The 27,150-nt window shown below is 35.1% G+C and overlaps 1 protein-coding gene and 1 non-coding gene across 3 annotated transcripts in view; both read left to right on the top strand.

Moving 5' to 3' along the window:
• HOOK1 (hook microtubule tethering protein 1) overlaps window positions 1–27,150 on the top strand; it is a 65,237-nt gene that overhangs the window by 6,048 nt on the left and 32,039 nt on the right. Inside the window, exons 2-8 of one of the 2 annotated variants that reach the window (XM_029948778.1) lie at window positions 1,051–1,130; window positions 7,896–7,968; window positions 11,227–11,277; window positions 12,688–12,820; window positions 22,641–22,708; window positions 24,591–24,653; window positions 26,505–26,588. In XM_029948778.1, coding sequence (XP_029804638.1) covers window positions 1,051–1,130; window positions 7,896–7,968; window positions 11,227–11,277; window positions 12,688–12,820; window positions 22,641–22,708; window positions 24,591–24,653; window positions 26,505–26,588 — 552 coding nt within the window. Of the gene's footprint in view, window positions 1–1,044; window positions 1,131–7,895; window positions 7,969–11,226; window positions 11,278–12,687; window positions 12,821–22,640; window positions 22,709–24,590; window positions 24,654–26,504; window positions 26,589–27,150 lie in introns of both variants that reach the window. The other variant, XM_029948777.1, reaches the window with a different exon arrangement.
• LOC115300604 lies at window positions 25,350–25,472 on the top strand. The gene has a single exon (XR_003912765.1). It is a non-coding gene; the product is annotated as a U6atac minor spliceosomal RNA (small nuclear RNA).

Raw genomic sequence — 27,150 nt, 5'->3', positions numbered from 1 at the left:
TTGTAACCCCATTCTATACTATAGTGCCCACATAGAGGAGGATCTCAGTGAAGTATCTTTATTACTACAAAGATACCTTGTGTACTTTGAAAGTAACTGTTGAGTTATTTGTGTCATCCTTCCATGTCCTATTAGGATCATGGAGAGTAATTTGTAGAATCTCAAACAGAACCACTAAAGGTGAATCCGTGGGGAAGAGACTTCTGTCAGATTAAGATAGTTAAATGGTAAACTAAGGAATTATAATTGAATAGCAAAGGAGATGAATATGTGTAGGAAAAGAGAATCGTAGTGTATTTTAAGATCATTATGGGTTGAGATTAGATTTCTAGGAAGTATATGAGCCATCGTAGCTGTGTTATAATTTGTTTTCAAAAATTCTTCTGTCTTTATTTGCTTATTAGAAAAAGACCCCACAATTTCACTTCTCTTTTTACTATGTACATGAATGTTTAACAAATAGAGATTTGACAAGAATAATATGTAAAGCCAAACTAGATAGAAGTAACTTGTGGTTGGTGGACCCTGGACCACTCATGCCCTGAGACTAGTTGTTGGAGGGCAGGCTGAGGCCCTGCCTTATTTCAGAGCTCACTGGTTAATTAAGTAGTTTTACACTTGACATTTCTAGCCTTTGTTGTCCTACCAAATGATGTGAGTGAAATTTTAATCTGAAATAATAAGTTAACTTAAAGTTCTTTCTGTTGTTATTCTTCTAACAATGAACACAATACATTTTATCTTAAGATCTGTATATCTGGATTTCAGAAACTCTGAAATACTTCATACATTGCATCAATATATTTGACTCTTTTAGGTGTGATTATTTGAATTGTTAAGTGTTTATTTTTGTAAGACTATTACACAGACGTGGAAACTTACTAGTATAGTTTCATTTGTTCGGCACAGTCTGTATTTAAACAAAACAAGGACAATTTACAGTTATTTTTCTCTGCAGTGTTCATACGTTTGGGGAGGGGGGTTGGTAACACCACCCTGTAAGGGTAAAGGAGCAGTAAAGTCATTTGCTTGGTGTCATTTTAGCTGCAGACATTCAATACTGCTGCACCTTGTCAAGATGTCAAACAGCTGACTAACGGAGTTGCCATGGCACAAGTTCTTCATCAAATGTAAGTAGTGGTCCAGACTCTTTGTGAAAGAACTGTAAACCCAACACCAAGGAAGAAAACTTAGACTTGTATTGTAAAAGTTGCTGAAACTTTATCCTATTAAGTCGTGACGGGCATATATTATGGCATTATTACATCTGAGGCACAAAAAAGTTTACCACCTGATTATTCCTTGCTTGTTCACAGAGGTACATCTTAATTAAATAAACAAACAGGATTCTTACCTATTTAAGTGATTTTCATTTTAAACTTGTCCTGGTCACATTCACAAGTTATAGTAACTGGAAAAGAAACCATTTTAATGAATGGTATAATTGCTTATGATTTTTTAAGGTATTTTGCTGTCATTTGAAGGGATCAATGCATGGAGATTATTATTTTAGAGATGGTTGAAATATAAAATACTGGATTTGGAAAAAATATTAAATTTTAAAATCTATATTTGAGTTAAAAGTATGACTTCTGTGACTCCACCAATAAGAAGATGAGGTATAAATGAATTTTAAAGTCACAAATATTGGGGAATCTTAACTGATAAAATGATTCTGTTTGGGTTAGGCCCAATAGATATATAGTATCAAAAGTTCCTAAGTCCGTTATTTCTTATTTTTTGCCAAACATTGTGCAGTGATTACGGTTATAACATCTGCAATACGAGCTCCACCTTAGTAGGAACAAAGAGGGCCAATTTACTAATTGATAGTCACTTTGATTCTGTATTTGCTTACTTTTACGATAACGTATCTTCATTGAGACCAGAATCCTAGCTCTGCTATTTGTTTTATAATCAGAGATGTGTTTTTTCAGTGGCTGCCATCATGTTGTCAAGGTTTGATGTGATTGACATTGAAAACCCTGTAGATAGGTTTGCAGAAATCCCTTACCATTCTCAGAAAAACAACTTAAAATGTAAAAATTGTAGTTACTTGGAATTTTCAACATGATCTGATTTGAATAGACATTGTATGGTTAGCTCAAGATTAACACTTTAAGAGACAAACTTAACATGTTAACATTTGTTTTTGGCACTCATTCTAAAATATGCCTTCCTCCCTTGTTTTCTCAAACATGTTTCTTAAACATTTTATTTATTTATGCCCTGATTAGTTTCAAAAGTGATTTAATTGGTCAGAACAAGCATTCTGGATATGACCCTTTATTGATGATCTGGGAAAGTTGTCATTATTTTTTATTGTTAGAGTGTACCCCTTGCCTTTTGTCATTGCAATATGTTTTGGGTATTGGTGTAGATGGAGCTACATTGTGGTTGGTATGGATGTAAGCCTGGGATGCATTCATTGACTTCAACAGAGCCATCCAAAGCTGTTATTTATATGTATTATGGTGGCTCTGGTAGTTGTACAATAGAAGAGACCTGTTTTTACCATGATAGAATGCGGTGGCTCTTTGACTCCCTATACCCGATGTTTCGAGTAGGGTCAGCTTGAATTCAGTTAAACTACTTTTTATCACTAACTCATTTTCCATAATCTGTTAGATTCTGCTGTTACTGCTGAACCTCTGTCTCTCTGATTTTCCTTTTTTCTTTTCTTTCTCTCATTTGTCTCTTATTGTCTTCTAATAGCTTTTCTGCAAGAACAATGAAATAGCTGAACAATCAGAAAGCTCTCTTCATAAAACATATGACAATGATCTAAAATTGAATTGAAAGCTCTTTTTTGCTTTATTTGCCTGTTTTGGCATGGACTTATTAGCTAAGTCTGCTTATCATCTAAGAACTGTTTAAACTCTAGTTTTTTTTTTTTTAATCCCCCTCTAGTTTTATAGCTTTCCAGAAGTCTGGATCTGGATATTGAAACTTAGAAGCATGCATTTTTCTCTAGTTGAATCAGTACATCATATTCCTACTAAAAGGGCTATTTTATCATATTTCTTTGAACACTTAAAAGCATTTTGTATGTTACACTCTATTATGAATTACATTGCTTGATGTTATGACTCAGATCAAATCACGTCAGAGTTGTTACTGAAGATGAGAAGGGAAATTTTGCTTTCTAAGGAAGTACCAAAATTTAATAAATAAGTATTATTTACCTGAGGCAAGTATGGTCAATAATAAAATCTTAAAAATCAGTGCCCAAACTGTATGGCTTAGGCTTGGAGAGTCATGGGATTATTGCTAGGGTTTTACAATTTCTTAATTATCATCTTTGGCCTGAACACATAATATATATATCCCTTTTTAAAATATATGTAGATATTTAAAACTTTTTTTTTAATGTTTTATTTATTTTGATACAAAGAGAGACAGAGCATAAGAGGGGGAGGGGCAGAGAGAGAGAAGGAAACACAGAACTGGAAGCAGGCTCCAGGCTCTGAGCTAGCTGACAGCACAGAGCCTGATGCGGGGCTGGAACCCACAAACGTGAGATCTGACCTGAGCCGAAGCCGGAGGCTTAACCGACTGAGCCACCCAGGCGCCCCTGTGTAGATATTTAAAAACCACATGGGGAAAATCTATAATTACAGCTGCATTAGTTTCTTGGGATCGCCATAACAGTATGACAGGGGGGGTGGTTTAAAACAACAAAAATTGGGACACCTGGCTGGCTCAGTCAGTTAAGTGTCCGACTTCAGCTCAGGTCATGATTTCGCAGTTTGTGAGTTCGAGCCTCGTGTCAGGCTCTGTGCTGACAGCTCAGAGTCTGGAGCCTCTTTCAGATTCTGTGTCTCCTCCTCTCTCTGCCCCTCCCATGCTCAAGCTCTGTCTCTCTGTCTCTCAATAATAAGTAAAAATGTTTAAAAAAATAAAAATAAAACAAAAATTGATTCTCTCTTAATTCTGGAGGCTAGAAGTCCTAAATCAAGGTACTGGCTGGGCCATGCTCTCTCTGTTGCATATAGGGGAGGATCATTCCTTCCAGATTTTGCTGCCGCCCCCACCCCGAGCCCCACAGTCCCTAGTTTGTGGCAGCATGGCTCTATCTCTGCTCCTTCTCCATGTGGTTGTCTTACCTTTGTGTCCATGTCTTTGTGTCCTCTCCTCTTCCGGTCATATTAGTCATTTAGTTTGATCTTATCTTAATTTGATTGCATCTTCAATGACCCTATATCCAAATAACATCACATTGACAGATACTGGGAGTTAGAATATGAACATATTTTTTTGGAGATACAATTCAACCCACAACAACTATAAATATTATAGCGTGTGACTTTCCCTGAAAAAAACACTTAATTTGGCCACTTTAAACAACAGATAACTTCTCTGCTTATTTCTTTTGCCTATTTGACTAGACATTTTTGCAAGAGGGAAAAGAGTGAGACCAAGAATGTAGAAACCCAGAGATCTCAAGTATCATGCACTTATTTCTTCATTCATTCAGTCATATATTCGAGCATTTGAAATGATAAATCATGATAGCCAACATCTGAGTACTTAATAACACATTGTTATATACCCTATATATGTTATTTCATTTAATTTTTACTGTTTTGTGAAGTAGATATTTCTCAGTCTATACATGAAACACAGGTTTAAAGAGGTGAAATAACTTTTGTAAAATCAAATAACAAGTTAATTGCAAAGCCAGGATTGGCATAGCTTTGGCCTGACTCTAACACCAGTGCTCTCAATCAGCTGTAATCAGTGAACTCTAGTATCTTGACTCTCTCCTGTTAGATTCTTAATTTGGGGTCTTAATACATCAAAGGCCAGACATGCATGCTCTAAGTACAGATTACAATTTGACATGTTAAGCACAGTAGGCCTTTTGATTATTCAAGGAGAATAATGTCAGGGTGTCTGTTGAAGCAAAACAACTATGTTGTGTATAGTAACCAGTAGGCATTAATTACTGCCTGTATTTAGTTGGTAAAATTGTTGAAGACAAACACTGTGGGTGGAGTTAAAAAATAATTTTATACTCATTATTACTTAGATTTATTAGAAATCAATTTGACCATATTTTGTTTCCTCAGGCTGGTGTTCCCTTATTTGGTGTCCCTTGAATTTCACCGAAGTTCTGGAAAGTATGAGAAAAGGAGCTAATTGTTAGGGCCAGAAGTCTAGTTAAGACATGTAGAGGTAGCAATGCAAAAATGTAAGGGAGGATATGTCCAGAGAGTTAAGAGGTTGGATATGAAGTTTAATAGTGAGGGAAAGATTGGCTGCCATTATAATTGCTTAAGAAGGATGACTTGTTCATAAGAAAAAGAAGAAAGCAAGAGAAGTTAGAAGGTATTTCTCTGAGTATTATACACTGAATGTTTGTATCCATTCCAAATTTCCTTTTTGAAGCCCTAACCTCCCAGTTTTGTAGCTCTCTTAGAGATGAGGCCTCTGAGAAATAATTTATGTTAAATAAGGTCATAAGAGTGGGGCCCTGATCTGATAGGATTAGAATCCTTATGAAAGAAACATCAGAGAGTTCACTCTCCATGAGCATACCAAGAAGAGGTCATGGGAGTACACAGAGAGATGGTAGCCACCTACCAGCTTAAAGAAGAGGGCTTAGAGTGAAACCTACCTTGATAATACCATCTTGATCTTGGATTTGCAGCTTCTGGAACTGTGGGAAGTAAATTTCTGTTATGTAAGCCACCCATTCAGTGATCTTTTGTTATAGAAGCTTGAGCAGACTAAGACATAGGGCTGAAATTGATTTGGAGTAGAAAGAAAAACAAGGAGAAACACAAGATAAAAGGAGGAAAGCTAGAAGAGGTTATGTCTAGATCCATTTTCTAGAGATAATTATAGTTCTAGAATCACATATGATGATATCTTTTAGAAGATTGGTGTAGTAGTCAGGGTTCTCCAGAGAAACAGAATCAATAAGACATGGATATATACAATAGGATGCACACACACGCACACACACACACAGGACAGAGAAATTTGTTTTTAGGAATTGGTTCACATGATTGTGGAGTCTGACAAGTCCAGAATCCACAGGTTAGGCCTGCAGGCCAAAGATCAAGGGAAGAGTTGATTTTGCAGCCAGAGTCCACAGGCAATCTATTGGTAGAATTTACTCTTTCATGAGGGGGATTAGTCTTTTTTCTAAAGGCTTCAATTGACTGGATGAGGCCTACCCACATTATGGAGGGTAATGTGTTTTATTTAAAGTCTACTGATTTATTGTTTTTTATTTAAAAGAATATTTTTAATGTTTGAGAGAGAGAGAGAACACACACACAGGGGAGGGACAGAGAGAGAGGGAGACACATAATCTGAAGCAGGCTCCAGGCTCTGAGCTGTTGGCACAGAGCCCGATGCGGGGCCCAAACCTATGTATGAACTGTGAGATCATGACCTGAGCTGAAGTCAGACACTCAACCGACTGAGCCACCCAGGCACCCCTAAAGTCTACTGATTTAAATATTAACCTTATCTAAAAAAAAGACTTTCATAACCACATCCAAGCATGTTTGAGCAAAAACTGGGTATTCTGACCTAGCCAGGTTGATACATAAAATTAATCATCACAACTGGCTTACCTCTTTTACTTAATCTGATGTCAAAAGAAATGAACTTACTGTGATGACAGTTTTGACTTGTTACTAAATCAGACTTTTCAGGTAAATGCATGGTTAGAAATACACCATTCATATATTTAGCTGAATTATTTTGGTAATTATAGCCTTAGCATCTAGGAAAAGTTGAATATAGTTAACATTAATTTGCTTAAAAGAAAATGTATACATATTCCACATAGATGAACTCGATATGGTGAAGTCATTTTTGGTTACCCCAGTCAGAGCGGTATTAGAACATCTGAGGCAGAATGATTTGTGAAAAACTAGGCACCATGTTCTAGTTTCAGCTTTATGTTTTTCAATCCAAGCCTTGGAAACAGATCACTTTAATTTCTTTCCTCACTTTTGTTGGCTTATGTGTAAAGTGAAAATTTAGGCAAAACCTTGAAGACTTCTAGCATATTCTTTTGATTTTACTGTTTAACTCTTAAAGCATGTATCACATTCTCCTTTGAGTAGAGTTTTTGTGCTCTTTACTTTTCTGCTTTAATAGCTACTTCCCAGAGAGTCATGGTAATGAATTATTCATCTTCCTATTAATCTTGCTCAGTTCCTTACTCAGAGCAAACATCCAAATTTTTGTTTAGAATATGTATGATCTATTAGTGTAGTTCACTATAGTCAGATGTTATTCTTTGCAACCTTATTAAACACATAAAAAATCGATATGGCAGTTCTTTGAGCTGGCCTCCCATGTTCATGTGACTTCACAAGTTTAAAACTAAACTGTCCTTGTAGACTTCTCATACTCTTTCGACTCAGTTACAATCAAGTAATTTTGGGCTTTGCCATATACTAGTGTGATTTTGGGCTAATTATGTAGCTTCTCTCCCCCTCAGTTCCCTAAAGAGTAAGATTGAGGATAATCATAATCCTTTGCCAGTTACTACAATATTAAAATGTTGTAATATGGGAAAATATCAAGGACAGTGCTTGATACAGAGTAGACACATTAAATGTTAGTTTTCGGTTTTTTCTGCCTTTAAGATTGGGACTTTTACATCTTCCTGTTACCAGAGTGTCTAGTATGAGATATTTAATAAATGTTTATTAAATTGAAGATGTTAATGAGTTAAGTAACTTATTATGAGAAATTCCAAAAGAAATCCTGAGGAATCATTAAAAATTCAGTGGGTTCAGTTAAATAATATTTACCATTTTTATTAAGGACAGGTCTTAAGATATAAAATAACTTTATTGATTTAATTTGGTACTTTCCATGTAACAAAAACATTTAAAAGTTTTGCATTTGTATTTTCATTTTAGTGATGTAGCTTGGTTCGATGAATCTTGGTTAAGCCGAATTAAAGAAGATGCTGGTGACAGCTGGAGGATAAAGGTAGGTATACAGAAGGAGCATTAGAAGCACTTCATCCAAACAGTGGTTTTAAAATTAGCACTAAGCTCAACTAAAAATTTTTTTAAATTAATTTAAGGGTGCATTTTATTGTGTACAGTTTGAGTTTTGACTCCTGCATGTTCTTAGGTAGCTACAGTCATAATTAGCTGTGGAACATTTCCATTAACCCAGAACACGCACTTACGCCCTTTCCCACTTAACCTCCGCTCCTTGGTTGGGCCCCATGGATAACCTTTCTGTCACTGTGGATTTCTAGATTTCCATGTTGATGGAATCAGACATTATATACTCTTTGTTACTATTTGTGTCTAGCATCTTTCAGTGTGATGTTTTTGAGACTCATCCATGTTTCCTGTAGGAGTTATTTTTTTGCCTGAGTGTTATTTCATTACATGGATATTCTACAATTTGCTTACCCATTCACCTATTGATGGATGTTGGAATTGTTTCAGATTTTACCTACCATGGATACAATTACAATGGATATTTAATGTGAGTCTTTGCATAGACATATGTCTAATTTCTTCTCTTAGATGAATTCCTGAATGTGATTGTATCCAGTTGTGTAAGTATATATTTAACCTTATAAGATACTACCAAATTGATTTTGTTTCTTCTTGAGTCAGTTTTGTTGTGTATTATAGAGCATTTGTGTGTTTCACTTAGGTTGTCCCATTTGTTGGCACACAGTTGTCCTTAACTGTGTTATTTTGCTAATAATATGTTGATAACTCTGTGATCTTTAGTGATGTATCCTCTTTCTTTCCTGATGCTGGCAATTTATGTGTTTTGATTTTTTTCTCTTGAGAAGTTTGGTTTGATGTTTTTCAAGTTTATTGGTTTTTTTTAAGAACTAGCTTTTGTTTGCTATTTTATAGATTTTTTTTCTGTATTATTTTCTTTCCTTTACCTACATCTTCTCTTCTTTTTTTATGCCTTAAAGTAGGAAATTAAATCATAAATTTTAGGCCCTTTTTCCCCTAATTTAAGCATTGCCTTACACATCTAACACGTTTTGATACACTGTGTTTGTATTTTCATTCAGTTTTAAAATGCTCAATTTCCCATGTGATTTAGAAGTAGGTATTGCAAATTATAAATACTTGAGGATTTATAAGGTACCTTTCTTATATTTATTAATTTCTAATTTAATTCAATTTTTGTTTGAGAACATAACTCTCTACTGAGAAATTCTTTAACATATATTGAGACTTATTTTGTGACCTAACATATGGTCTGTTTTGGGGAATGTTCCATGTGTATTTGAACATGTATTCTGCAGATGGATTATGTCAAATTTATTGAGAGTACTGTTATCAGTTATGGAAGAAGAGTCCTTAAATCTCTAACAGTGATTGTGGATTTGTCGATTTCTCCTGTCAGTTCTGTTAACTTTTAAATCATGTAATTTGAATCTTTGTTGTTAGGTTTATGAATGTTAAGTTTTAAATGTCTTCTTGGTGGATAAATATACTTATCATCATGAAAGGCTTTTTTTTTAATCCCTGGCAATATAGCTTGTTCTGAAGTCTAATTTCTCTGATATTAATGAGCCATTTTAGTTTTGTGATTATATTTTGCTTTAATGTATCTTTTTTTATTCTTATAATCTGTGTCTTTATATTAGGTCTTTCATGCATACATTCTAACAGTCTTCCTTTTTTTTTTCCCTAAAGACCAACTCTTTATTTTTTTTAAGTTTTTATTGAAAAAAATTTTTATTTTTTTTATTTTTGAGACAGAAAGATGGAGCATGAGCAGGGGAAGGGCAGAGGGACAGGGAGACACAGAATCCATAGCAGGCTCCAGGCTCTGAGCTGTCAGCACAGAGCCCAACGCTGAGCTTGAATCTATGAACTGTGAGATCATGACCTGAGCTGGACACTTAACCAACTGAGACTCCCAGGAGCTCCTGTTTTTTTTTTTTTTTTCAAAGAAAAAGTTTCATTTCTTTTCTTATATTTCTATTTTCTTTTAAATCCTTTAATATTCTGTTTAAGCTAGCAGTTTTAATATTATTATCTTCTAGTTCTTTCATTGCTTATTTCTTGGCTCATTTCTGTTGATCAAGTTTTCTCCTCATTATTATCTATGTTTTTTTTAGTGATCCATATTTTCCTGCTTTTTCACATATGTAGTATTTTTTTATTGGATGCTAGACAATGTGAAGTTCATTGTTGAGTGCTGGATTTTTTTTTCCTTTAAAGAAAGTTGGACTTTGTTCTTTCAGGCAGTTAAAATACTTATGAATCATTTTGATCCTTCTGATGTTTTGGGGATGGGAGGCAGATCTAGGGTTATTTTTCTTTTAGGGCTAGATTAGACCAACTACTAAGGTGTGACCTTTTCAAAGTCTTTAGTGAATACTTGTCTATACAGCATTGTCTCTTCACTCTGGCTGGTGGGGAATTTCAGCCATTTCTGGCCATGTGTAATTTTTGGGAATTGTTCAGCTTAAATTCTCTGGATTGTTTTTTCCTTGGGAGTTATTCTTGATGGGAAAAAATGAAAAAAAAGTGAAATTATTTTTGTTTAATCTCACTGAGTTTCACTCATGCACATGCGAATTAGTATTCAGCTGAAAGAGACAAACTACTGTGCAGATTTCTGGAGCTCTTTTCCTCCATAGTGCTCACCTCCTCATTTGTCTGCCCTACAAATTTCTAACTACCTTGACCTTCCTAAACTTCTAATGTCTAACTCTTCAACTTAGTGAGACCATCAGACTTTGTTCAGGCTCGATCACTCCATTCCATGGAATGAAAATCCTCTCCAGAGCGAAAGTTTAGACTAGAATTGGGCTCATCTTTTTTGTTTTCCTCCTCTCACAAATTAGAGTTCCATCCTGCCCAGTGGCTAAAGCTTGAAAACATTGTTTAGTTATATTTTGTCCTGTTTTCTGTTGATTTTGGCAAGAGAATAAGTAGAAACCCAGTTAAACACTCATGACTGGAGGTGGACATACTCAAAGCTCAATCAAAATTGGTACTTCTCTTTATTGTGGCTCACTTTAAATAGAATCACCCTGGTAAACTACATAAGCATGAAGACACTTTTAAGCTCCGATTAAAGCTTTTATGTTTCAAAACTATATATACTTGTATTTATAAAACTCTGCTGTATGTTTTTGTTATTTTTATGAGGCCAAAGTTTTGATGTCTTTCACATTGAAATAAATTTTCTTTAATTACTAATGTGAAATAATTTATTGAATTCTTATTATTTTTTCTCCACTAGGCCAGTAATTTAAAGAAGGTACTTCAAGGAATTATGAGTTATTACAATGAGGTATGAAAAACATATCACTTTGTTTGAATACCAAATCATATATGATAATTATACTGACACCAAAAAAATGACTTGGATTTTAGCTAAAACATTTTACTGAAATCTAATTCATAGTGGGAATATATTGTTTTTTGCCATTTTCAGAGCACTCAAATTTTGTGAACATGAATAGGTTTAAACTTAATATATTTATTTGTAAAATAATGTTCCTTCTATATTGATACTCTTGAAATTGGTTATTTTCTGCAATAGAATTACCATCATTTCTGTATGACTGATTTTATACAATGTAAAGTGTATACAAACAGACTTTATAATTAAGTTGAAGTATTTCCTATAAAGTATTATTTTGACATTTCTTCTCAGTATAAGCAACAGCAAAAGTATACTGTGAAGTTATGCTTTTGTGCAAGTGAATTGAAAAAAGCAAAATGGCAGTAGTATTAAAGTCACTTTAGATAGTACATTATTCAAGTAGGGGTTTTTTTTGTATTATTTAGTACCATAGCAAGTTTTCTAATAGGATTATTTGATATAAGAAAGTTTATTGCTTATGTTTGGAAGCTTTTGATTTTGGTTTTCCATTAAAATATTTGGTTTCTACTTTTGTTTTCTTCAATTTTTAAATTTTTTCTTTATTTTTGAGAAAGAGAGAGTGCAAGTAGGGGAGGGGCAAAGAGAGAGGGAGATTCTCAAGCTGGCTCTGCACTGTCAGCTCAGAACCCCAATGCAGGGTTTGACCTCACAAAACTGTGAGATCACAACCTGAGCCTAAATCAAGAGAGTTCGATGCTTAACCGACAGCCCCCCAGGTGCCCTGGTTTCTGTTTTTTAAAGTTTTCACATATTTACACTTGCAATTTTTTCCAAATAATTTTAAGACTTAAAAATTTCAATTTATTAATGCCTAAAACTCATGTTGGAACTTTTTTTAATGTCAGGATAACATTTTTTATTATGCTAAAAAAAAGGATAAGGAAAGATTAATCCAGTAAATTGGTTACATTTGCTGTTCTTTTGTAAGTGTGATGATTTATATTATGGTTTTCTGTTATTCAGTCATGCATCAAAATATTATGCATATCCTTTGGCTGACATAAATCTATTTTTGGAAAGGCATAAGTTTTGTCATACTGGATCAAGCTAGGGGTTTCTTAATCCCTTTGACAGTGGGATCAAAGGATATTGGATGTAAAACCATTTTAGTTGCTGTTGGTTGGTTGCTCAGCATTTTGAGATGCTACTTGAACTTTGCTGACTGGTTTAATAAATAATTATATATATATATATATATTGTTAATTTATCTCCTGATCCTATTTATAATTTATTTTCCTTGTGATAATTAAATGTAATCAATTCTTTGTAGCCTACAAAAATGAGTGATGTACTTTATTGTCTCCCTACTGCAGTTTCTGGGGCAGCAGATTTCTGAAGAACTCATCCCTGATTTGAACCAAATAACTGAATGTTCAGATTCTGTGGAGCTTGGGAGGCTGCTCCAGCTTATTTTAGGTTGTGCTGTCAATTGTGAAAAGAAGCAAGGTAAGGGAATTCTAGTTGATTCAAAGTCAGTCTGGGAATATTTACTTTCTAGAAATAGCCTACATTGTTATAGAAAGTAGCATAAAAATTTATGGTTGCATCTTGCCACAAATCACCTGGAAAGGTAACCAAGGAAATCTTAATTCTATCCCAGTTCTGCCTTTAAAAAGTTAACAAATCTTATTTGTACCTAGATTCTGAGATTTATATTTAGTGGCTAAATTAAATGTGTTTTAGCTTAATTAATTTAATTTATAATAAATAGCCCTAGGACTAAATGGAGCTTCAGTAAAAATCGTACTTCTTCATCTGATATGTTTTCTGATAGAAGATGGAACTGAATCATATTTTTATAAATAAACATGCATATAACTAAATTACAATCCAAGCCTCTTCAGATGGATTTCTGCTCTTTAAAGAAGAATTTCTGTCCAGCGTATCCTCCAGTTAAGCAATCTGATGCCAAAAATGGAATTATTATATTGGTATATCCAAAAACAGTGATCCATAGTCTAATGAGTACAAAAAGATTACTTTTGTTTGCATTTAGTGAAAAAAATAATGAATTGAACAGACCAAAATTTACTTCCTTCAGAGGCTTGCATCAGTTTGGGTGGTGAGATTTTTGATGCTGACATTTTTTGCATGATTCATCCATGCTTGGTCTTAGTACATCATCTTTATGAGAGTAAGTTGGGTACTTAAGTGTGTAAAGAACTTTAAGGCAGGATTTTAGAAAATGAATTCAACAGTATCTAATAAAGTAAAATAAAAATATGAGGCAGGTTAAATTCAATAAGAACAAATTCAAGAAAGAGAACAATAAAATTCATGAAATTGATTGCTTCTTTTTTTAAATTAATTTATTTATTCTGAGAGAGGTAAAGAGAGTTAGTAGAGAGGGGCAGAGAAAGAGGGAGAGAGAATCCCCAGCAGACTCTGCACTGTCAGCACAGAGCCTGAAGTGGGACTCAAACTCAGGAACCAAGAGATCATGACCTGAGCCAAAGTCAAATGCTTAACCAAATGAGCCACCCAGGTGCCCCAGAAGTTAATTGCTTTTTAATAAAAAAGGACAGCCACTGGATATCAGAAAACCTTGGTATTAGTTCATCTCTATCATCAACTAGCTATTTTTTCCTGGAGCAAATGAGTATTTCTCCAAAGGCTTTTATTTCTCACTTAGAGATGTTAAAGATCTATGTATTGGGGTTTTTCACAAAAATAAGGAAAATTTGCTCATGGAAAGTTAACACTTTTATAAATATTTAATTGCAAAATGACAAATAGCAATTTATAAATCTAGAAATTTCCTTTATTGTGATCCTTTTTATTTGATTAATGTTTTGTTTCTGGTTATTTATAACATCTCTTTGCTTAATTTTAGCACAATTATCAGTTTTTTATTGAAGTATAGTTGACATTTAACTTTATATTAGTTTCCAGTGTACAGCTTATTGATTTGACACTTCTGTACATTAATCAGTGCTCACTATGATTAAGTGTGGTCACCCTGTATCACCATACAATGTTATTATAGTATTATTTACTATATTCTCTATGCTGTACTTTTCATCACTGTGACTTATTTATTTTATACCTGGAAGTTTGTACCTCTTAATCCCCTGTATCTGTTTCACCCATTATCCCACTCCTTCTTTGACAACCATATAAGTGAAATCACTTATGGTATTTGTCTCTATCTGACGGACTTATTTCACTTACCGTCATACCCATTAGGCCCATCCATGTTGTTGAAAATGCCAGCTCTCATTATTTTGTTATGGCTGAGTAATATTCTATTTTATGTATATATACTACATATTCATCTATTGACAGATATTTGGGCTGCTTCTGTATCTTGGCTATTATAAATAACGCTGCAATCAACATAAGGCTGCATGTATCTTTTCAAATTAGTGTTTTGTTTTTGTTTTTTTTTTGGTTAAATATCTAGTGGTGGATTTACTGGATTGTATAGTATTTCTGTATCTTGCTTTTGAGGAACCTCCATACTGTCTTCCACAGTAGTTGTACCAATATATATTCCTACCAGCAGCACATGAGGGTTCCTTTTCCTCCACATCCTCTCTAACACTTGTTATTTCTTGTGTTTTTTATTTTATCCATTCTAACTGGAATGAGGTGATATCTCATTGTGGTTTTGATTTGCATTTCCCTAATTATTAGTAATGTTGAACATCTTTTCGTGTATCTGTTGGCCATTTGTATTTATTCTCTGGAAAGATGTGGAGGTCCTCTGCTCATTCTTTAATCAGATTGTTTGTATTTTTGGTGTTGAGTTGTAGAAGTTCCTTATGTATTTTGTATATTAACCCCTTATTGGATATATCATTTGCAGATAACTTCTATTCAGTGAGTTGTCTTGCCTGAGGAGACATATCCATAAATATATTCCTAAGGCTGAGGTTCAGGAGATTACTGCCATGTTTTCTGTTAGGAATTTTATGATTTAGGTCTCACAGGTTTCCCAGCACCATTTATTAAAGAGACTGTCTTTTCTCCATTGTATATTCTTTTTTTTTCTTAATGTTTATGCATTTTTGAGGGAGAGAGAGAGAGAGAGAGCACAGGGGAGGGTCAGAGAGAGAGAGACACACACAGAATCTAAAGCAGGCTTCAGAGTCCGTGCTGTCAGCACAGAGCTCGACATGGGGCTCAAACCCAGAAACCACAGGTTCATGACCTGATCTAATGTCAGATGCTTAACCAACTGACCCACCCAGGCACTCCTCCATTGTACATTCTTGACTCCTTTGTCATTGCTAATTGACTGTGTAGGCGTAAGTTTATTTCTGGGCTCTGTATCCTGTTGCATTAATCTTTGTGTCTGTTGCGTCAGTACCAGACTATTCCAATTACCACAGCTTTGTAGTATATTTCAGAATTTGGGATTGTGATACCTTCAGCTCTGTTGTTCTTTCTCAAGTTTTTTTTTTTTTTTTGTGGTTCCATACACGTTTTAAGAGTATTTGTCCTAGTTCTTTGAAAAATGCTTTTGGTATTTCAATAGGGATTGTAGTGAATCTATAGATGTTTGGGTAGTATGGCCATTTAGCAATATTAATTCTTTTAGTCATGAGCAAGGTATATCTTTCTATCTGTGTCATCTTCAATTTCTTTCATCAGTTTCTTATAGATTTCAGAGGATAGGTCTTTTACTTCATTGATTAAATTTTTTCCTAGGTATTTTATGTTGGTATAGTTGTAAATGGGATTGTTTTCTTAATATCTGTTTCTGCTACTTCATTGTTAGTATGTAGAAACACAACAGACTTCTTTATATTAATTTTGTATCCTCCATCTTCACTTAATTTATTATGTATAGTCAATTTGTTGTGGGGTCTTTAGTGTTTTCTATACATAGTAGCATGTCATCTGCAAATAATGACAATTTAACTTCTTCCTTACCAGTTTGGGTGTCTTTTACTTCCTTACTTTTCTGATTGTTACAGCTAGGACTTCAGTAGTACTATGCTGAATAACAGTGGTGAGAGAGGACATCCTTACCTTGATACTTAACTTAGAGGAAAAGTTTTCAGTGTTTCATCATTGAGTATGATTACCTGTGGGATTTTTTTATATGGCCTTTATTATGTTGAAATATGTTCCCCCCAAAACTACTTTGTTGAGGGTTTTTATCATGAATGGATATTGTACTTTGTGAAATGCTTTTCTGCATCTGTTGATATGATCATATGGTTTTTATTAGTCCTCTTGTCTATGTGGCGTATCACATTGATTTGTGAATATTGAACCACCTTTGCCTTCCTGGAATAAATTTCACTTAATTGTGGTGAATGATCCTTAAAGTGTTATTGAATGTGGTTTGCTAATATTTTTTGAGGATTTTTGCATCTGTATTCATCAATTATTGGCTTGTAGTTTTGTTTTTTTTTTAGTGGACTCTTTATCTGGTTTTGGCATCAGGGTAATGCTGGCCTCATGGAATCAGTTTGGAAATTTTTCTTCTTCAATTTTTGGAATAGTTTGAGAAAAATAGGTACTAACTTTTCTTTAAATGTTTGGTAGAATTTACCTGTGAAGCCAGCTGGTCCTGGACATTTATTTGTTTATTGGGAGTTTTTAAATCACTGATTCAGTTTCATCACTAGTAACAGGTCTGTCTAAATTTTTTTTTTTCTTCCTGAGTCCATTTTGGAAAATTGTATGTTTCTAGGATTTTATCCATTTCTTCTTGTTTGTCCAATTTGTTGGTATACAGTTTTGGTTGGTATACAGTCAAAGCATTCTGTTTTAATTCTTTGAATTTCTGTGGCATGAGTTACTATTTCTCCTCTTTCATTTCTGATTTTATTTATTTGATTCTGGGGTGTTTTTTTTTTGTTTTTGTTTTTGTTTTGTTTTGACTCTTTCTTGATGAGACTGGTTAAAGATTTATCAGTTTCATTGTTTCAAGTAACCGGCTCTTGGTTTTATATCCTTTCTGTGGTTTTTTTTAGTCTCTTTCATTTATTCTTACTCTAATCCTTATTATTTCCTTTCTTCTATTAACTTTAAACTTTGTTATTCCTTTTCTGGTTTCCTTAGGTGTAAGGTTAGGTTCTTTAGGATTTTTCTTGTTTCTTGAGACAGGTCTGGCTTGCTGTAAACTTCCTTCTTAAAACAGCTTTTGCTATATCCCAAATATTTCAGACTGTTGTGTTTTCATTTCCATTTGTCTCCATGTATATCCTCTGATTTCTTTGTTAACTCATTGTTTGTTTAGTAGCATGTCATATAGCTTCCTTGTATTTTGGGGGTTTTTCCAGTTTCTTTTTAAAGTTTGATTTCTGGTTTCATACCATTGTAGTTGGAAATGATGCTTATTGGTTCCATCTTCTTAAATTTATTGAGCCCTCTTTTTTATCCTAACATGTGATCTGTCCTGGAGAATGGTCTATCTACACTTGAAAAGAATGTGTATTGTGCTCTTTTGGGATGGAATATTCTGTATATATCTGTTCAGTACATCTGATTGAATTTGTCATTCAAAGTCCCTCTTTCCTGGTTGATTTTCTGTCTGAATGGTCTGTCCAATGATGTTAGTAGGATGCTAATTCCTCTACTATTATTATATTTCTGTAAGTTTTTCCCTTTATGATTATTAATATATGTGCTTTATGTATTTAGGTGTCTCTATGTTGGGTGCATAGATATTTACAATGATTATATCCTCTTGTTGGAATGATCCCTTTATTATTATGCAGTGCCCTTGTCTCTTGCCTTAGTTTTTGTTTTAAAGTCTATTTTATCTAAGTGTTGCTATCCTGACTTTTTTTCTTCTTCTCCTTCCTTCTTCATGGAATATTGTTTTCCATCTCTTCACTTTTAGTCTATTTGTGTCTGTAGGTCTGAAGTGTCTTGTAGGCTCATATAGATTTAGCATATAGATGGGTTTTGTTTTCTTTTTTTTCTTTTTTTCCCCTTTTCTTTAATGTTTATTTCTTTATGAGAGAGAAAGAGAGAACATGAATGGGACAGGGGCAGAGACAGAGGGAGGCACAGAACCTGAAGCAGGCTCCAGATTCTGAGCTGTCAACACAGAACCTGATGTGGAACTCAAACCCACAAATTGCAAGATCATGACCCAAGCCAAAGTTGAATGCCCAACAAACTGACCCACCCAGGTGCTCCTTCCTACATGGGTCCTGTTTTCTTATCCATTATGTCACTCTGTGTCTTTTGATTAGAGCACTTAGTCCATTTATATTTAAAGTAATTATTGGTAAGTATATACTTATTACCATTTTGTTGTTTTCTGATTGTTTTTGTAGCTGTTCTTTGCTCCTTCTTCTCTTGCTTTCTTCTATGTTTTAAGTGGTTTGATGGCTTTCTTTAAAGTTATACTTGGATTCCTTTCTATGTTTTGTGTATCTGTTATAGGTTTTTGATTTGTGGTTGCCACTGAGTTGATATGTAGCATCCTGTGCTTTTGGCAATTTATATTATGTTGATATTTATATTAAGTCACTTACATTTGAACACATTCTGAAAGCACTAAACTTCCTTTTACTTCCTTCTCCATTTTTTTTATGTATAATGTCCCTATTTTACATCTTTTTATTTTTTTTTATCCTTTGGCTAATTTTGTAGATACAAATCATTTTACTGCTTTTGTGTTTTAATCTCCATACTGGCTTTATAAGTGATTAATCTACTGCCTTTAAAATATGTTTGCTTTTACCTGTTAAATGCTTTCCCTTCATAGTATTCTTGCATCTGGTTATGTCTTTGTTTCCCCATTAAAGAATTTCCTTTAAGATTTCTTATAAGGCTGAGTTAATGATGGATGAACTTGTTCAACTTTTGTTTGTCTGAAAGACTGTTTATCTCTTCTTCATGTCTCAGTGAATAAACCTTGCTAGGTAGAGTATTCCTGGTTGTAAGGTTTTTTCCTTTCAGTGCTTTGAATATATCATACCACTTCCTTCTAGTTTGCAAAGTTTCTGCTGAAAAATCAACTGATAGCTTTATAGAATTGCCCTTATATATAACATTTTTATTTTCTCTTGCTGCTTTGAAAATTGTCTATCATTATGTCATTTTAATTATATTTATCATGGTATAATCCTCCTTGTATTCATCTTGTTGGAGGCTCTCTGTGCTTTCTGGACCTGGATATTTGTTTTCCCAAATTAGGAAAGTTTCCAGCTGTATTTTTTCAAATAATTTTCTGCACCCTTTCTATTTTCTCCATGTGGGAACCCTGAGTAATATGAATGTTACTGATGTACAGTGCCCTTAACCTTTTTTTTTTTTCTTATTTTTTCTTTTTGCTGTTCAGCTTGGGTGCTTTCTGTCACTGTCTTCCTGATCACTGATTTGTTCTTTTGCATCTTCTGATATGCTGTTGATTCCCCCTAGTGCATTTTTTATTTTGGTTATTGACTTTTTCAGCCCTGACTGGTTCTTTTTTTTTTTTTTCCATCTCTTGAAGTTTTCACAGAGTTCATCCACTCTTTTCTCAAGTGTCTTTATGATTGTTAGTTTGAATTCTTTTTCAGGCATATTGCTTATCTCTGTTTCATTTAGCTCTTTAATGATGATTTTGTTTTGTTCTTTCATTTGGGACATAGACCTCTGTCTCCTCATTTTGTCTAACTTTCTGTGTTTGTTTTTGTGTAGATTAGGTCTATCAGCTACTTCTTCTGATCTCAAAAATAGTGGTCTGCTGTGGAAAAGGTCTTGTAATGTCTTACAGCACAATCCCTCCTGGCCATCAGAACTAGGTGCTCCAGGAATATTCCCTGCATAGGCTGCCTGTGGCCTACAGTTGTGGCTGGGTCATGATTACCTTCAGTCCAGCTAGCTGCAGTCACCTGCTTTGTCTGTTGTGGGTGCACTGGGCAGGATTTGCTCCCAGTGCTGTTGAGAGGCCAGGCTGAGGCTTCCATGCGCTGGTTGGTGGGTGGGGCTGACAGTCAGCCTAGCCATCTGCAGTTAGTCTCTGTGCCACAGCTGTCAAGTCTAACTCAAGGGCAGGGTTTGCTCCCTGTGCAGCCAACTAAGAGGCCTCACTGCAGAAACTGCAGCTGTACTCATGTTTGGGATTATTTACCCACCTCCCCAGAGTTGGAATGTTGTGGCTTGGCACAGGCCTGGCCAGGGCTACCTGTCAGATGTGACAGGGCAGGAGCTAATTTGCAGGGCTGCCTGCAAAGATGGGCAGGTTGGGTGGGGCATGTCTGCAGGGTAGTGCCAGGGCAGAGTGTGTGGCATTAGTGAGCTAGAAGGAGAGTGTTAGAATGGGCTCCCAGAAGCATCTCGTTAGTAGGGGAGGGGAGGAAAATGGCACCAGCCAGCCCCTTTTTTTCCTGGGAGGAATCTGCAGATCCTGCCCTTCATGCACACATTCTGAGATTAGTCACTAAATCTCTTTCCTGTATACCCCAGGTGCTTTGCAAACTGCTGCTTCTGTGCTGTGCCTAGGACTGTTATTTAGTGTGCTGGCTCTTTAAGGGGGGAGGTGCTTTGTTTCCTGTTGCCTTGGATAGGAAACTCTCTTGGCCTTGCTGATTTTTAAAGCCCCCAGATGCTATAGGGACTCATCAGACTCAGGGTTCCCCAGTGTGGGCTCTGAACTTCCTTCTCCATCTTTGTGTTGCCCCTCCTGTTTGTGGTTGGTCCCCCTGGAGATTTGGTTCCCAACCAGGTCTCTGCCCCTCCTACCCTTTCTGTGTGGCCTTCGCTCTGAGATTAGCAATGGAAGGTCTGTTCCACTAGTCTTCAGGCCATTTTAGAGTTGGTTTTGCGTTGCCTTGGTGTGCCTGTGGGACAAGTTCAGCGTCCTCTTACTCTGCCATCTTTTCCACGTCTGTTCGTTTTAATAGTCTTTTTCAAAAAACCAACTTTTGGCTTTGTATTTTGTCTGTCCTATTTAGTATGTATTCTTTTATCTCACTTCATCTCTTTTCTTGTGAATTAATAAGTTCTTCCTGTTCTAAGTTAATATTGACATTTTCAGGTGTAATTTTCCCTTGTGATTTTTTTACCTTCCGTGGATTTTAATAGTATTTTCATAATTTAGTTCTAAGGACTAATAGCAGTTTTGCAGAATAGTAAAAGTAAATGCAATTTCTGACTCCATAAATAAAAGTTTAGCAAGTAGTAAATTTAAAGAAATAGTTTTACTGTCTTGTTAAACACATCAGTGTTACCTAATTGGATTTAATTTTGGAGATATGTTGGTTCTCAGTTTTTAGGCGTGAGCAAATAAATGAAAGAAAAACTTACAGTAATTTTATTAAAACTTATAATACATCCAAGATATAAAACAGCTTCCACACCTTTATACTTTGCCATGAGAATTGATTTCAGAATGATTCCAAGGTATTGCAGTAGTCTCAGTCTTGAAAGAATGAACTTGTTTGGTTAATAGTGCCCTATTTATCTTGGTGGGAAAAGAGATAATTTTTTTTGAAGGTTTCAGCAGACTTCAAACCCTCCATTATCCAGAAAATCCAGTTAAAGGAAATCCTTGCATTGCTGGTGCTTTCTCTGCTTAACTCTTCCCCTTCCCCTCCCACTCCCACCTAGCAGTCAGGTGCATACCAGAATCTATCAGAATCTTTGTCTAGTTCTTGGCCTCATAAATAAAAGAAAGATTGAGAGAGTTTTCGGGCATTTTTCAGAACAATCATTTAAACAATAAAAATATTTGAAAATACTAAGTTGTTTTGGAAATTTGGAATTATATGTAAGTTGTTTTAGCTGGAGAACATATAACCAAAATGGATTATGCAAATTTATGAAACACTTTTTCTTATGGTTCCTCACTTCATATTGGGACAGAATCAACTTATTGCATGTGTGTTTGTGGTAAGGCATAAGGATCTCCTTGAGATGAGACTTGATGAATGTTGAGTACATGTTTACAGGAGGCTGTATAGGCTCCTTCTTTGAAAACCTTCTTAAAATGAACTATGTAGGTGGTAAGATTTAATTCTCTGGGCTGGAGATTTAATATTCACTTAAAATGTAGGAATTCATCCCATGATACTGAGTATCTATGAAAAGGGAAGAAATTGTCATAATTGTTTTAAGATTAATCATAATTTCTTCTCTTTCTCTTTTTACAAGAAAATTGGAGTTTTTCTTCTTTAGGAAAAATAAAACATTTAAAATATGGGTATTTCTGCTTGTATAATTTTAGTGGACATATTTCTTGTGGAAAAATATACTTGCAAAAAGAAGTATGTGTGGTAAATGACCTTTTATGCTGTTAATTAAATGGCTAAAGTAGCATGGGAAAGAGTAGATTTTTTTTATCAGATGTCTTTTTTTTTTTAAATCATAGAACATATTCAAAATATAATGACACTGGAAGAGTCTGTTCAACATGTGGTCATGACTGCTATTCAGGAGGTGAGTGTTTATCAAGTTTGCATATGTATGAAAATCCTAAACCAAATGACACAAAAATAATCACATAAGTCTTCTGGATGTATATTTTTCTTCTTGTATAAACTTGCCCTTTGTCACAGATTTACTTCCCTTAAATTAGTGTGCCTTCCCTTCTTTTCTTTCCCCAGATATCTTAAAAAGACTTGAAACCCAATTTTAGTACTTCTGTATTTTAAAAGATAAATTAATGTTGTCAGGTTCTCTTATTTTTTAATGTTTGTTTATTTTTGAGAAAAAGAGAAAGAGCAAAACCAGGGGAGAGGGAGAGAGAGTCAGAGACACAAAATCTGAAGCAGGCTCCAGGCTCTGTGCTGACAGCTCAGAGCCCAACATGGTGTTCAGACTCACAGACCACGAGATAATGACCTTGAGCCAAAGTTGGATGCTTAACCAACTGAGCCACCCAGGGACCCCTATCAGGTTTCCTTAAATAACTTCACCTAAACAGGATAAACAACCTCTGAGCAGATAGGAATTTTTACTTCTTTCTTTTTTTTTTTTTCTGCCAGTTAGAGCACTCATTCTTGAAATTTGAGAGTTCAAACATGTGTGTAAATGTATCTTATATTTTCAGAATGGAGAAACTGTGAGCAAATATGGTGATAAGTTTGAGAGGCAGGTAGCCTGAGTTCAAGCCAAGCTAGTTGTGTAGGTTGAACCAGAGTGATTCAGAATTCATACGATACATGTTGATTCTTAACATCAGACTGAAAGGCCAGGATAAAGTGCAGTGCAGAGGATGCCCAAGGAGAGGTAGAGTGAGGAATTAGTTACTACAACAGTTTGGCAGGGACATGATATGGAAGGAGGCGTCTCACAGGAGGTTTGCAGTTTATGTGCTCTGAGTTTGCATTGTTGGCTTGAATTTAAAGAATCACAGTACAGGGGTGCCTGAGTGGCTCAGTTGAGCATATGACTTTGGCTCAGGTCATGATCTCATGGTATGTGAGCATGAACCCAACTTGAGCTCTGTGCTGAACAGGTCAGAGCCTGAAGCCTGCTTCAGATTCTGTGTCTCCCTCTCTGTGTGCCCTTCTCTTACTTTCTCTCTCTCTCTGTCTCTCAAAAATTGAATAAACATTAAAATAAAGACAAAAAAAGAAAAAATGAAAGCATCATAGTACATAAATCTGCCTTTCATATGCAAAAAAGTTATTTATAAGATCTTTTATTCATATCATTGTAACTCCTACATTTAAAATGACTTCTCTAATTAGGAATTTTACCATATCACTCATTTAAAGGCTGTGTTTTAAAAGTTTTAATGTATTTTATGGAAGAATCTTTTTTTTTATTATTTTATGTGTTCAGTGTTTTTCAGTAGTTCATCTTTTAGAACTTGGATTATAATTTTTCAGTATACAAGTATTTTATTTATTTATTTTTGATTTTTATTTATTTTTGAGAGAGAGACAACACAAGTGGGGAAGGGGCAGAGGGAGAGGGAGATACAGTATATGAACCAGGCTCCAGGTTATAAGCTGTCAGCACAGAGCCCGATGCAGGGCTCAAACTCACAAACCGTGAGATCATGACCTGAGCTGAAGTCGGACACTTAACTGACTAAACCACCCAGGTGCCCCACAGTATACAAGGATTTTAAATGCGTCTGTGTATTTTCAAGTACACTTTACTTCTGATATCCCCACTGATGTAATAGTTGATTGTTGTGTTATTTAGCTTAAGCCTCTAATGAAGTTTTTATTTAAATAATACTCTAAGGGTCATCAAATTGTAGCAAGAGAAAACTAAATATAAAGCATTTTATTGCCCTTTCAAGTAAACCTATTTTACTTCATAATGTCTCTTTTTGGTACTTAACATTGCTACTTTAATTTCCTAGTTGATGAGCAAAGAAACATTGAGCTGTCCCACAAATGACGCTGTTGGAGAATTAGAGCAACAGGTAACTATCCTAGTGTGGGGGGAGAATATTGAAAACAGTCCTGGAGTTCCTTAGGCAATTACTATCCTAATGCTTACACAGGAGAACATATATACAAGAATATTCTCCCCCATGAAATGTAGCTTGTTTATTCTGTAATATCTCAGTTGAATAGTATTATGAAATCCTTCATGAATGCAAGTAGTGTTGGTCTCCATAAGTTTTTATGATCATGTTCAAAGAGATGAGTGACATTGAACTTTCTTTCTGTACCTTCTAATACATATGTGGCTCATTCTAGATGGGTGCACAGTTAAATAGGAGACAGTATAAGAAATTCTGCTAAGTTGTCATTTATCTAGTAAGATAATTTTTGTCTTGTTGCTGTCCTCTCTCCTGATTGTAAAGAAACAGCTCCATGCCCTGTGCTCATGGCTCCTCTCCCCAGTTCTACTGCATGCTGTTTCTCACGGTGGGGGCACCGTCCTGGGCTGTAGGGACAGGCACAAGGAGAGGCCATTGCATCTAGCGCTTTTCCTGCTCTACTTTGGAACATCTGTTTTTCATGAGTGTCACCAGGCATCTCACCAAGTATTTCAAACTAAAACTTTTCTGTGAAATTTTTGTTTGAATTTAAACACTGTTTTCCTCTACGTTTTGTGTAACAAAATTAAACAACATCCTCTAATACTCTGCTGTTTGGACATCTCATAAGGCGTGTTGTGTGATGGGAGAAGTTTAGCCCTCTCTATGACAAGGATGAAGAGAGAGGCCCCCTCCTGCCAGCACACAGCACAGCTGAGGCCTTCCCACCCACCTCAGGGCAGCTGACCATTGTTTTGGTGTTGAATCTCTGCATGATCTATGTCACTAATATAGCATTCTATGTTAATGAAACTTCAGATTTTTAAAAAATGCACATTGAGCCAAAAAACAAAATTTTTTTCTTAAAGATTTACCTAAAATTTTATTTCTGTAGGACCTTTGCTTTAAATATTAATGAGACTATGTAAATAGTCACACAAAAACAAATGGAGACTTATTCGTTAATAGATAAAATTTTTTAATGTTTTTATTTTAATTCCAGTTAGTTGACATACACTGTAATATTCGTTTCAGGTGTATAATTTAGTGATTCAGCACTTCCATACATCACCCGGTGCTCATCACAAGTGCCCTCCTTAACCCCCATCACCTATTTCCCCCATCCCCCCCACCATCTCCCCTCTGGTAACCATCAGTGTGTTTTCTATAGTTAACTTAAAAAACTCAACACCCAAAAAACAAATAATCCAATTTAAATGTGGGCAGAAGACATAAGTAGGTATTTTTCCAAAGACAGCCAGCAGACGCATGAAAGGCTGCTCAACATCACTGATGATCGGGGAGATGCAGACTGAAACAATAATGCATGCCTTCTTTACTGCTGCATCCATGCAGCTGAGCTCTGATAGAGAAAAGCACAGCCATTTATTTGAATCAAGGTCACTATAGATGCATGTTTTCCATCTACAGTTAGGTTTTCAACAGGGTTTTATACTAATCAGCACCTTCTCCCACGACAAAGCAGCCATCTCACACGACTCTCCGTCTGCATCATGTCACTACCTTACAATCTTCCCCCTCACTCTGACTAGCAGTCACTTATTTATTGAGTGTCCACACCATCCCAGAGACACTGCTGATTGCTCGTTCTATGTTGTCTAATTTTCACAGTAACCCTAGAAAGTTTCAAATGGAGACTTAAAGAGAGTATGCTTGTTAATAAACTTTAATAACCATTTTTAATATCAGTGTATATATGTACATACATCTATTTTTTAATTTGCATCATAACACAGCTTTCTAAAATTAGGACATTTTTTGTTTTAGCTTAAAAGGGCCTTGGAAGAACTTCAAGAAGCACTAGCAGAAAAAGAAGAACTGAGGCAAAGGTGCCAAGAACTGGATATGCAGGTATGGAAAAGAAACCAAGCCGAGAAAAGTTTCCTCTCTAAGTTTACAAAGGTTTTATTTTAAATAATTCATTGGCAAAGTGTTGGGAGGTTGGGTTCCATTCCATGAAGGGAGAATTTAAAGTATTTGTTATAGGCTTGAGTATTCAAGCATGAATTTCCTAATTATTTTTCTTTTAGAGTTGAAAATTGCAAACTACTTCTTTAAGAAATTCATTTCAATTGTGGAATTTCAAGTATATAGATGAACCCTTAGTTTCTTTTGTAAAAAGAAGAAATTAAAATATCTACTGCATAGAGCAAATATTTAAGTGAGGTCGTTTATGGAAGTATTTAGAAATGCTTTTCTCCCCTTCTCAGTTAAATACAAGTACCAAGTTTGTTCTGCTAATATATGTACATGTATCTGAATACATGTATATATAATTCTTATATTCATATGTGTGTACATGTTAGCAAAATAAACTCGGCATGAGAGACAGTAGTTAATGGTTAATAGGGTAGATGGTCAAATTAGCCCACCTATATTCAGAACCTAGCTGGTTGTATCATCTCAAGCAAAT

The sequence above is a fragment of the Suricata suricatta genome, chromosome 8, assembly GCF_006229205.1.
Source record: "Suricata suricatta isolate VVHF042 chromosome 8, meerkat_22Aug2017_6uvM2_HiC, whole genome shotgun sequence".
Lineage (NCBI taxonomy): Eukaryota > Metazoa > Chordata > Mammalia > Carnivora > Herpestidae > Suricata > Suricata suricatta.
This window is presented reverse-complemented; position numbering and strand designations above follow the sequence as displayed.